Raw genomic sequence first — 12638 nt, 5'->3', positions numbered from 1 at the left:
CACAGACTGAAGTAGTTTAAGTCTTTGGTTCTTTTAATTGTGATAATTTTGCTCACATTTAACAAAAACCCACCAATTCACTATCTCAAAAAATTAGAATATGGTGACATGCCAATCAGCTAATCAACTCAAAACACCTGCAAAGGTTTCCTGAGCCTTCAAAATGGTCTCTCAGTTTGGTTCACTAGGTTACACAATCATGGGGAAGACTGCTGATCTGACAGTTGTCCAGAAGACAATCATTGACACCCTTCACAAGGAGGGTAAGCCACAAACATTCATTGCCAAAGAAGCTGGCTGTTCACAGAGTGCTGTATCCAAGCATGTTAACAGAAAGTTGAGTGGAAGGAAAAAGTGTGGAAGAAAAAGATGCACAACCAACCGAAAGAACCGCAGCCTTATGAGGATTGTCAAGCAAAATCGATTCAAGAATTTGGGTGAACTTCACAAGGAATGGACTGAGGCTGGGGTTAAGGCATCAACCACACACAGACATGTCAAGGAATTTGGCTACAGTTGTCATATTACTCTTGTTAAGCCACTCCTGAACCACAGACAACATCAGAGGCATCTTACCTGGGCTAAGGAGAAGAAGAACTGGACTGTTGCCCAGTGGTCCAAAGTCCTCTTTCAGATGAGAGCAAGGTTTGTATTTCATTTGGAAACCAAGGTCCTAGAGTCTGGAGGAAGGGTGGAGAAGCTCATAGCCCAAGTTGCTTGAAGTCCAGTGTTAAGTTTCCACAGTCTGTGATGATTTGGGGTGCAATGTCATCTGCTGGTGTTGGTCCATTGTGTTTTTTGAAAACCAAAGTCACTGCACCTGTTTACCAAGAAATTTTGGAGCACTTCATGCTTCCTTCTGCTGACCAGCTTTTTATAGATGCTGATTTCATTTTCCAGCAGGATTTGGCACCTGCCCACACTGCCAAAAGCACCAAAAGTTGGTTAAATGACCATGGTGTTGGTGTGCTTGACTGGCCAGCAAACTCACCAGACTTGAACCCCATAGAGAATCTATGGGGTATTGTCAAGAGGAAAATGAGAAACAAGAGACCAAAAAATGCAGATGAGCTGAAGGCCACTGTCAAAGAAACCTGGGCTTCCATACCACCTCAGCAGTGCCACAAACTGATCACCTCCATGCCACGCCGAATTGAGGCAGTAATTAAAGCAAAAGGAACCCCTACCAAGTACTGAGTACATATACAGTAAATGAACATACTTTCCAGAAGGCCAACAATTCACTAAAAATGTTTTTTTTTATTGGTCTTATGATGTATTCTAATTTTTTGAGATAGTGAATTGGTGGGTTTTTGTTAAATGTGAACCAAAATCATCACAATTAAAAGAACCAAAGACTTAAACTACTTCAGTCTGTGTGCATTGAATTTATTTAATACACGAGTTTCACAATTTGAGTTGAATTACTGAAATAAATGAACTTTTCCACGACATTCTAATTTATTGAGATGCACCTGTATATATATATATATATATATTATTATTATTTTTTTTTTTTTTTTTTTTAAGCTAAAAAGTTATCCAACACCTATATCACCCATGTGAAAAACTAACTGCCCCCTTAGACTTAATAGCTGGTTGTGCCAACTTTAACAGCAACAACTACAACCAAACACTTCCGATAACTGGAGATCAGTCTTTCACAACGCTGTGGTGGAATTTTGGCCCACTCTTCTCTACAGAACTGCTTTAGTTCAGCCACATTGGAGGGTTTTTGAGCATGAACTGCCCATTTAAGGTCCTGCCACAGCATCTCAATCGGATTCAAGTCAGGACTTTGACAAGGCCACTCCAAAACTTTAATTCTGCTTCTTTTGAGCCATTCAGAGGTGGACTTACTCCTATGCTTTGGATTATTGTTTTGCCTTGATGACCGGATGTTCTCCTTTAGGATTTTCTGGTAGAGAGCAGAATTCATGTTTCTCTCAATTATTGCAAGTCGCACTTGCCCTGAAGCAGCAAAGCATCCCCACACCATCACACTACCACCACCATGCTTGACCGTAGCTATGATGTTCTTTTTGTGGAATTCTGTGTTTGATTTACGCCAGATGTGACGGGACTCCTGTCTTCCAAACAGTTCCACTTTCCACTCTCCACCATCTTCCACCATTCTCCCAAAAGCTTTGAGGGTCATCAAGGTGTGTTTTGGCAAATTCAGATGAGCCTTAATGTTCTTCTGAGTTAGCAGTGGTTTTCACCTCGCCACGTTTCCATGGATGGCATTTTTGACCAGTGTCTTTCTGATAGTGGAGTCATGAACAGTGACCTTTAATGATGCGAGAGAGGCCTGCAGTTCCTTGGATGTTGTCCTTGGATTTTTTGTGACTTCCAGGATGAGTTGTCGCTGTGCTCTTGGAGGGATTTTGGAAGGTTGGCCACTTCTGGGAAGGTTCACTACTGTGCCAAGTTTTTTCCATTCAGTTAAGTTAATGTTAATGGCTCTCACTGTGGTTCTTTGGAGTGCCAGAGTCTTTGAAATAGCTTTGTAACCCTTCCCAGACTGATGTATTTCAATCACTTTTTTCCTCATCATTTCTGGAATTTCTTTCGAACTTGGCCTAGTGTGCTACTGGGTGAGACCTTTTAGCCAACTTCATGCTGCTGAAAAAGTGCTGTTTAGGTGTTGATTTGATTGAAAAGGGCTGGCAGTAATCAGGCCATTATGAATGCAGTTTCATAGAACTAAGGGGGCAAATACTTTTTTCACAAATGCCGAGTTGGTATTGGATAACATTTTTGCTTCAATAAATAACATATCATTTAAAAACAGTTTTTTTGTGTTTACACAGATTGCCCTTGTTTTATGTTTGAATTTTTGAAACCATTTAGTATGAAATATACACAAAAACAGAAGAAATCAGGACTTTTTCTCTCTCTCTCTCACACACACACACACACACACACACACACAAATGTGTGTGCGTTTGTGTACTGTATATATGTGTATATATACTGTATATAGTATATATATTTCTCATGATTTCAAAACCTTTTGATTTAAGTGTATGCCTAAATACTTAGTTTTGTAGACAAATATATGGGTAACACTTTACAATAAGGTTCCACTTGTTAACATTTGTTAATGCATTAAGTATCATGAACAAACAGTTAACAATATGTTCTTTACAGCATTTATTAATCTCAGTTAATTTTAGGATATAAAAATACAAATGTGCATTGTTAGTTCATAGTGCATTATATTAACAAATACAACTTTTGATTTAAACAATGTATTAGTATATGTTGAAATTAACATTAATCAAGATTAATAAATGTTGTAAAAAAGTTCTTCATTGTTAGTTCATGTTAACTAATGTTGTTAACTAATGTTAACAAATGGAACCTTTTCGTAAAGTGTTACTATTATGTCTCTAGGATAGAAAATGTGATTTTTGGGGGCCTGGGTAACTCAGTGAGTAAAGATGCTGACTACCACCCCTGGAGTTCGCGAGTTCGAATCACAGGGCGTGCTGAGTGACTCCAGCCAGGTCTCCTAAGCAACCAAATTGGCCCAGTTGCTAGGGAGGGTAGGGTCACACGGGGTAACCTTCTCGTGGTCCCTATAATGTGTGGTTCTCCCTCTCAGTGGGGCGTGGATGCCGCAGAGAATAGTGTGAAGCCTCCACATGCACTGTCTCCGCGGTAACGCACTCAACAAGCCACGTGATAAAACGCGCAGATTGACAGTCTCAGACGCAGAGGCAACTGAGATTTGTCCTCCGCCACCCGGATTGAGGCGAGTCACTACACCACCACGAGGACCTAGAGCGCATTGGGAATTGGGCATTCCAAATTGGAGAGAAAAAGGGGAGAATTTTTATTTTATTTTTAAAGTCTTGCACAAGAGAAAGCAATGCTTTTGGTGACATTTGCCACTCTCCCTGTTTTTCACGTGTAGTGTTGGGTCCTTTACGGACGGTAATCCCAGATTTGCACTCGGATGAAAATGAAGAGGAATCAGAGGAGGAGGATGATAATGACATGGACTCAGACTTGGAGCGACCGTTACACATGCAAATGACACATCGCCACCGCAGGTGAAAGTCTTTGAAAAGCATTATTCCTGTTTGGAATTGGTGCCGTCATATAACCAGTGATAATGTCAATTTTATTTCTTTATGCAAAAAGGCAAAATTAACTTGTAATATGTAGCAGAAGACATTGAATATCAGACATAGAAAAAACTAAGCATTAAGCCAGTTAAAAAAAACAATCCTGTATACCATGTAGCCGAAATCATTTGTTTTTAGCCTGATGTACATGCTCATAAGGGAATAATGACTGGTGAATGTCTGTCATGTATTTACAGGGTGAGTTTAAGTGATGGCAGCGACAGTGAAAACAGTTCTGCCTCTTCACCACTTCCCCATAATGACCCTCCAACTCTGCTGAAAGCAGCTAATAACCAGGTGAGCTGAAATTACCATTTTCCTCTCAATTATTCCTGTAGTTGTGATTTGACACTCCATCAACTATTGTGTCCTTAAAAAAGAATGGAATGGTGTCATATCTGAAGAAAAAGGACAATGAAATGAGAACTACTGTATAATAGAATTGCATGAGTGATGGTGAATGTGCACTATATATTGGAAGATAATTTTCCAAGTGGAAATACATAGACCATGGTTGATGTTATAATTTTAATTAATTTTAAATATAATGATATATTTTGCAGATACTAGAAGTAAAGAGTCCCATTAAACAGGCAAAGGTGGACAAAAATAAAAATATTGATTGTGACAAGGTAAGCAGTTGTATTGTACCGTATTTATTATGTTTTTAAAGGTTTTAAATAAAAATAAAAAAAAGAGAGATTTCTCATATTTAGTCTTTTAAAAATGAATTGCATTTATGTTACATTTTATTCAGGCTTTGTTTAACTGGTTTTATACTGGTTAATAATGTGGTAAAAATGGTTCATATGGCATATAAATACAAATTAGGGCTGTCAATCGATTACATTTTTTAATAGAATTAATTACATGATGTGCCGATAAATTAATCGAATTAATCGCATACAAATATTTACTAAAAGGGCCCAAAAGGTAAATTAGAATAATTAAAATATAATGGCCTAATAAATATTAGAACTGAGATAATTCAAATACATTACAAAGTATTGTAGCAATAAACAAGTAAAGCATTTAGACAATAGAAAAGTGGCTTTAAAAGTGAAAATATATATATATTTTTTATTTTGCATATCATTGAACATACGCGTCAGGTAGAAGATTTTGGACCATCTCATTTTTGCTGCGTCGTATCTAACTAGATTTCAGTGCCTAAGTCCTAAGCACTGTGTTTTTAGGATGCTGTCTCAAGTTAAACATTGTTTTAAACTTTGAAAATCTCATCTTGAGATCGCTGTATTCTGTTGTACTCTGTCCAGCTGTCACTGAGCGCAAATGTGCGTCATCTGTGGAAGGCTGTGCTGCCTCTTTGCTGATTTCATGAGGCATGTTGCCTGTACAGCTGGAACTGACTGCCCCCTACTGCATCAAAGTGCTGCATCAAACTTGTATCAGTCCGATGGTGTAGGATCATTCCGTATTACAGAATTTACTTACAGGTCGGGGCATGATTAGTTGCGTACATATTTTTAGTGTGGTTTTTTTTTCATATGATTAACCATTCTAAATCAATGTGTTAAATTGACAGCCCTAATACAAATGTCAGGAAAATGGTGGAGTAAAAAGTGTAACAAACCGTCGCACAAACTGATTGTAGTAAAATAAACATATTTCTGCTATGACCATTTTAAGTAGCAAACCAGAACATTTTTATACATGCTACATTTAGCAAGAGCCTGATTGATCAGTCTGAATGACATCTCTTTTTCCATTGATTAATGTAATGTCTTTTACCTCAGGCATATTTGGATGAGCTAGTCGAGCTTCACAGAAGACTAATGACACTACGGGAGAGGCACATATTACAGCAGGTAAAGAATGAGTGAACGTACAGTCAGAAGATTCCTTTCCTTACTGTTGCAGAGAAGAACACATGCACCTGAGAAGTAGAGTTATATTCCATTAAGACATAATGACCTTTATGAGGGAACATGAGCCGAGGACACCCCCCTCCCCCACCACCAGTGCTTGCCAAATAAATGATTTGTGGCCCATAATTCTTTTGATTATGTTCTTTGAGGCCTATTTGCTTTGACAGAACGGAGAGTAATACTTCTTTCGTTCCAAGGGTTTAATGTGCCCTTCTGTTGCAAAGCCTGCCGTGGTTTAGTCTGGACGACAGCCCAAATGAGATCCAAACATTGCAAACGTACATCTTAATCAAGCTAATCCTTAAGAGTTTTGCAAAATGTTCCACTTCCTCGGCCATGAGATATGGCATTGATTAACGTCCATGGTTTCCCCTTCTCTTTCAAAAACCACATTCTAGAAAATGAGTTTATGTCATTGGCGAGCTTTATTCGTTGTTAGCCTGTCATAAAAATATTTAGTGAGGGATGTCTATGAAACAATCCTTTTCAGTATATTATATGGACATTAGCAACAGCCTTTTGTTATCCACATCAACATATGAAAAATTAAACAATGGTACTACCTCCACATTTTTTTGTCTAGATAGCGTTACGGGTGTTGGAACAGCTGAGTTCTGTCTACAGTGTCATAGTAGGTCTCCTGGTCTCCCTGTTTCTGGCCCATGTTCAGGAGTAACTGAAGAAATTCCTTCCATATGCAGGTTTTGCTTTGAAGTGTGAAACGGATCAGGTTTGGTCCCATTACTCCACAGTTTAATCTATGTGGCCTCTATCCGTAATCACCAATGCAGTCCCCTTCTGAACCAGTGAGGGCTGGAACCAATCACAGACAGCTTTGTAAAAGCATCTTCTTTATTACAAGCAGATAGGAGGCATTGTGCAAAGCGGGGTGTCCTCAATGAAGCCTTGTATATGATGCAAAGAAGAAGAAAATAGCAGGAACATCCACTTATCACTCAGAAATGTGCCTTGTAAAGTTGTATTTAATCAGTGGATATACTGCAAAGTCCTGTTTTTTTCCTCTGAGACTAAACATAAGTAGGCATTACTCAGAAAACTACTGTAGGTAGGTAAAGTTTGTGAAGGCAAACTTTGATGTTTAAACTAATTTAAAAAATAAGTTTGAAAGAAAGAGAAAAAGAGAAAGAAAACAAGGCGAGAAAGAGGGAGACAGTTAAGGCAGATTAAAGGCCTTGTTTACATTAGAATTTTTGAATTTTGACAGTTGGAGTTTGAATAATCTTGGCCCGTTTGAACATTCCGTCACTGTAGGTCTGTAGGTGCGTCCCAAACTGCACACTTCTGCACTATTCTACGTCATTTTGTAGTGTAAGTAGTGCGAGTAGTATGTTTACACTGAAAATGTAACAAAAAGAAGTATACTACAAGTACCCGGATGATGCACTTTTTCAACTGTCAAAACTGAGTGTGGAATGTTGGACACTTCGTGCACTCAGCGTATGTGGCTTGCCGTACATAGCGGAAGGGATGGAGTTACCTGGCTGTGTTGCTGGTCTGACAAAACAGTTGTAAATAAGAAGAATGTAGCAGCTAGTGAAACTTCTGTGAAGACAGCACCTTGCATATGTAAGTTGAATGCTTTACCATCACACCACGCTGTGTGAATATGTACGTTGTTTGAGATACAAGTGTTGAACTGAGGTTCGCTAATGTGAATAAAGCTAATGGCAACACATCGCGTGTGCTTAACTTCACTTCCATCAACTGTTAAAGAGCACCTGTTATGGTTTTTAAATGTGCCTAATTTTGTTTTAAAGGTCTCATACAATAGATTTACATGCATCCAATTTCAAAAAACACTTTAATTTGCTCATAATTTAAATTGCAGCATTACCTTTTTTCCCAGTGTCAAAAACGACTCGTTCAATGATCCGTTCTAAAGGATTCATTCTAAACTCCTCCTTTCAGAAAGCCTACTCTGCTCTGATTGGTCAGATGTCCCAGTCTGTTGTGATTGGTCTACTGCTTAATGTAGTGATTGAGGGCGGGTCAAAGCTGTTCGTGAGCAGCCAATGAACACCAAAGTCTGGAATTACTAACGACTCGTTTCAGGTGTTCAGAATCGGTTCTTTCTTTTGGGAGTCAATAACTCCATTTGTCATGCACTTTGATTTTTGAAACTTTGCAGACTTTTTTACATTCACAAATAGCTATATAACACACTACATGAAAGGTAATATTTGAAAAACCATAATAGGTGCTCTTTAAATGGTGAATTCTTCCGTGTAGTAACAAACCGTTAAGTGTTCCATTTTGGACAGTACTACACTTTGAAAATTCATACACTACACGGTTAAGTGCATAGTAAACTCAGCAAAAAAAGAAATATCCCTTTTTCAGGACACTGTATTTTAAAGATAATTTTGTAAAAATCAAAATAACTTTACAGATCTTTATTGTAAAGGGTTTAAATAATGTTTTCCATGCTTGTTCAATGAACCATAAACAATTCATGAACATGCACCTGTGGAATGGTCGTTAAGACACTAACAGCTTACACACGGTAGGCAATTAAAGGAGTAGTTCTCCCAAAAATGGACATTTGCTGATAATTTACTCGCCCTCAGGCCATCCAAGATATATCTGAGTTTCTTTCTTCATCAAAACAGAATTTAAGACTTTTAGGATTTCATTTCAGGCCTCCTCCTTTAAACAATGCAAGTGAATGTACTCAATTTTTTGAAGGTCCAAAATGCATATTTAGGGTGCATCAAAATAATCCACACGACTCCAGTCAACAAATAAAGTTCTTCTGAACCCAAACGATTGATTATTTTTTTGAAACAATACAATACTTATATACTTTTTAACTACAAATGTTCGCTTCTGTACATCTCTCTGATGCACGCTCATGAGAGGGATGACGTAAGCTAGTTGGTAAGGTCACGCGTCACGTGGAGGAGGAGACAGGAAGAACGTCATTATTTAGACCATCGAAAGAAACAAAGGGTTGATATCTGAATTCATTGGCTGTGCCCATGCTGTTTTTCCAGCGAACCCAGGTATGTGTGAAAACTTTGTCATATAGCCTATTTATTTCTATATATTAGCTATAGTAACAAACAAAACATGATACTTACTCTACTGATAGGGTGCCATTGGGTCCTTCTGGCCTCTGATGGTGCTTCCAGTTTATTCTTGGCAAACTGAAAAACACCTCTAAAATGCTGAGGCTCAGTAATGGTGGAAAACCATTATGTTCGGTAATGCAGCTAGGACTAGAAGTGTTCTCACCGGCTGCCTCGCTAATTGCTTCCAATGGTGGGATTGCTATGGTCTTATCGTGGCAGCACAGGCTCTCTGCCTCTGTTAGCATTGGTTGGCATTTACTACACATGCACCACCATGTCTCCATAGATCTCTGCCTCCCCGATACTTGTGATTGTGCTGCTGCTGCAGCCTCCTCCATCTCCCTCAGTTCCTCAGATAGGTAGGGTTGGATGAAAAACTCCATCTCTTCTCTTCTAAAATCAAAATCCTTCGACATCGTGTTTGAAATTGTTTTGGACTGTTTTGGTTTGTGAACAGCGCTTGGTCTGTGGTCTCTGCAAGTTTCTCTTGTAAACAATGACGCGCTCCCTGCCTCCTCCTCCACGTGACGCGTGACCTTACCAACGAGTTTACGTCATCCCTCTCGTGAGCGCGTGTCACAGAGATGTACGGAAGCGAACAAATGTAGTTAAAAAGTATTGTTTTGTTTCTAAAAATAATCAATCGTTTGGGTTCAGAAGATCTTTATTTGTCGACTGGAGTCATGTGGATTATTTTTTTGACCATCAAAAAATGGAGTACATTCACTTGCATTGTTTAAAGCAGGCGGCCTGAAATGAAATCCTAAAAATCTTACATTTTCTTGGATGGCCTGAGGTGAGTAAATTATCAGCAAATTTTCATTTTTTGGTGAACTATTCCTATAAGGTAACAGTTATAAAAACTTAGGACACTAAAGAGACCTTTCAACTGACTCTAAAAAACAGGCATGCTGCATGGAGGCATGAGGACTGCAGATGTGGCCAGGGCAATAAATTGCAATGTCCATACTGTGAGATGCCTAAGACAGTGCTACAGGGAGATAGGAAGGACAGCAGATCATCCTCGCAGTGGCAGACCACGTGTAAAAACACCTGCACAGGATCGGTACATCTGAATATCACACCTGCGGGACAGGTACAGGATGGCAACAACAACTGCCCGAGTTACACCAGGAACACAGAGTCCCCCTCCATCAGTGCTCAGACTGTCCGCAATAGGCTGAGAGAGGCTGGACTGAGGGCTTGTAGGCCTGTTGTAAGGCAGGTCCTTACCAGACATCACCGGCAACTACGTCGCCTATGGGCACAAACCCACCTTCGCTGGACCAGACAGGACTGGCAAAAAGTGCTCTTCACTGACGAGTCACGGTTTTGTCTCACCAGGGATGATGGTCAGACTCACGTTTATCGTCGAAGGAATGAGTGTTACACCGAGGCCTGTACTTTGGAACGGGATCGATTTGGAGGTGGAGGGTCCATCATGGTCTGGGGCGGTGTGTCACAGCATCATCGGACTGAGCTTGTTGTCATTGCAGGCAATCTCAACGCTGTGCGTTACAGGGAAGACATCCTCCTCCCTCATGTGGTACCCTTCCTGCAGGCTCATCCTGAAATGACCCTCCAGCATAACAATGCCACCAGCCATACTGCTCGTTCTGTGTGTGATTTCCTACAAGACAGGAATGTCAGTGTTCTGCCATGGCCAGCGAAGAGCCCAGAACTCAATCCCATTGAGCTCAATCCCATTCCCCCCAGAAATGTCTGGGAACTTGCAAGTGCCTTGGTGGAAGAGTGGGGTAACATCTCACAGCAAGAACTGGCAAATCTGGTGTAGTCCATGAGGAGTAGATGCACTGCAGTACTTAATGCAGCTGGTGGCCACACAAGATACTGACTGTTCCCTGTCAAAAGCTACACTTAATGCTGCACTTGATTAAGCGCTTATGGGAATGTCTTTAGAAGTGACCAGCTCTGAATATGTGTGCAACACGTCAATGAAATTAACTAGAACCTTTATAGCTTCTGATGGTGACATCATCAGAATGCGCCAGTACCTGAGGCTATAAATAGATGTGCCACAGGTGCATCATCAGGTCTTTTGTCTTCAGACCATTCTGTGTTGTGTTTGTGCTTGACTGGCCACGCGAACAAGAGACCCCCAAACGATCGAAACTAGAAGACAGATTTCTGTCTGGTGGCCAGGGGAGGGGAACACAAAGTCAGTCTCTCCCCTTCTTTGAAGACCTTCATGACGAGTTGACTCGTTCATGGGGGAAACCTATACTTCCCGTATCTTTGTGCCTTCGACGTCAATATATTTGACTATTGTGGGTGCTAAGGCACGGGGGTATATGATAGCTTATCAAGCAGCAGGTCAGACTGGTGCTGCGCTACACACCATGGCGGTGTTACAGGCATACCAGGCTGATCTGTTGAAGGACCTGAGTGTGGGTAGTACAATCGAAGAGGAAGCATTCTCAGAGCTTCGTCGAGCCACAGATTTATCTCTCCGTGCAACCAAGCAGACAGCTCGTGCTATCGGCCGTTCAATGGCTGCTATGGTCAGCACGGAGAGGCATCTGTGGCTAAACCTCACGGGCATCAAGGATAAGGACAGATTATTCCAACTTGATGCACCAATCTCACCTTCCGGCCTGTTTGGCAATTCGGTGAATACAGTCGTCACCAGGTTTCAGAAGGTGAAAAAACACGAGGAAGCCTTTGTGCAATTCCTTCCTCGCCGCACTCAGGGGGAGGGGCTGCCGGCCACCCAGCCTCGCCCCGGTCCTTCTAGAAGGGAGGCTCAAAAACAAAGTGTGGCGAGTCGCGCTCCCCCTTCTAAAGATTGGGGACTGGCTCTTCACCATCAGCAGCCTCCAATGCAAGACCTCAGGACCATTATTACCATTATATATCTGATGGTCTTGCGCCCAGCATTGTGGGGGTAGCCCCCCTCGGGACGGGGCGCGCAAAACATCTACCCGCTCCTTCCCGACACCTCCACGAAACCTCTCCATCCCCACCACCTCTGGTGTTTCGGGGGGCAGCGGTTTCTAGTGAAATGTTGAGTGTGAGACTTTAGGGCATCCGCATTTTGAATTAAATAGATGACTGGCTGATACTAGCACAATCGCAAGAGCTGGCATTACAGCACAGAAATGTCATCTTAGCTCATCTAGTTTCTCTGGGGTTGAGACTCAATGACAAGAAAAGCGTTCTTTCTCCTGCCCAGAGAACGACATATTTAGGGATCGTATGGAATTCGATCACGATGCGGGCACAGCTGTCTCTCGCTCGAATCGAGACCATTCAGAATACCCTGAGCAAAGTCAGGCTAGGCCAAGATCGTGCTGTTCTTCGGTATCAACGAATATTAGGTCTCATGGCATCTGCATCCTCTGTGATCCCTATGGGCCTTTTGCATATGAGACCATTTCAGTTGTGGCTCAAAGCCAGGGGATTTCATCCAAGGGCCAATCTCCAAAGGCAGATAAGGGTTACGCGCCGCGGGCTACGTACCCTCTCTATGTGGCTCAGACCCCGGTTCCTCGCCTTGGGTC

The 12638-nt window shown here is 41.2% G+C and overlaps 1 protein-coding gene across 2 annotated transcripts in view; it reads left to right on the top strand.

The window, feature by feature from the left end:
* LOC127451669 (protein AF-9-like) overlaps nt 1–12638 on the top strand; it is a 91551-nt gene that overhangs the window by 72204 nt on the left and 6709 nt on the right. For both annotated transcript variants that reach the window (XM_051716642.1, XM_051716561.1), the window contains exons 9-12: nt 3923–4061; nt 4334–4433; nt 4700–4768; nt 5894–5965. In XM_051716642.1, coding sequence (XP_051572602.1) covers nt 3923–4061; nt 4334–4433; nt 4700–4768; nt 5894–5965 — 380 coding nt within the window. The remainder of the gene's footprint in view (nt 1–3922; nt 4062–4333; nt 4434–4699; nt 4769–5893; nt 5966–12638) is intronic.

The sequence above is a fragment of the Myxocyprinus asiaticus genome, chromosome 1 (assembly GCF_019703515.2).
Source record: "Myxocyprinus asiaticus isolate MX2 ecotype Aquarium Trade chromosome 1, UBuf_Myxa_2, whole genome shotgun sequence".
Classification (NCBI taxonomy): Eukaryota; Metazoa; Chordata; class Actinopteri; order Cypriniformes; family Catostomidae; genus Myxocyprinus; species Myxocyprinus asiaticus.
This window is presented reverse-complemented; position numbering and strand designations above follow the sequence as displayed.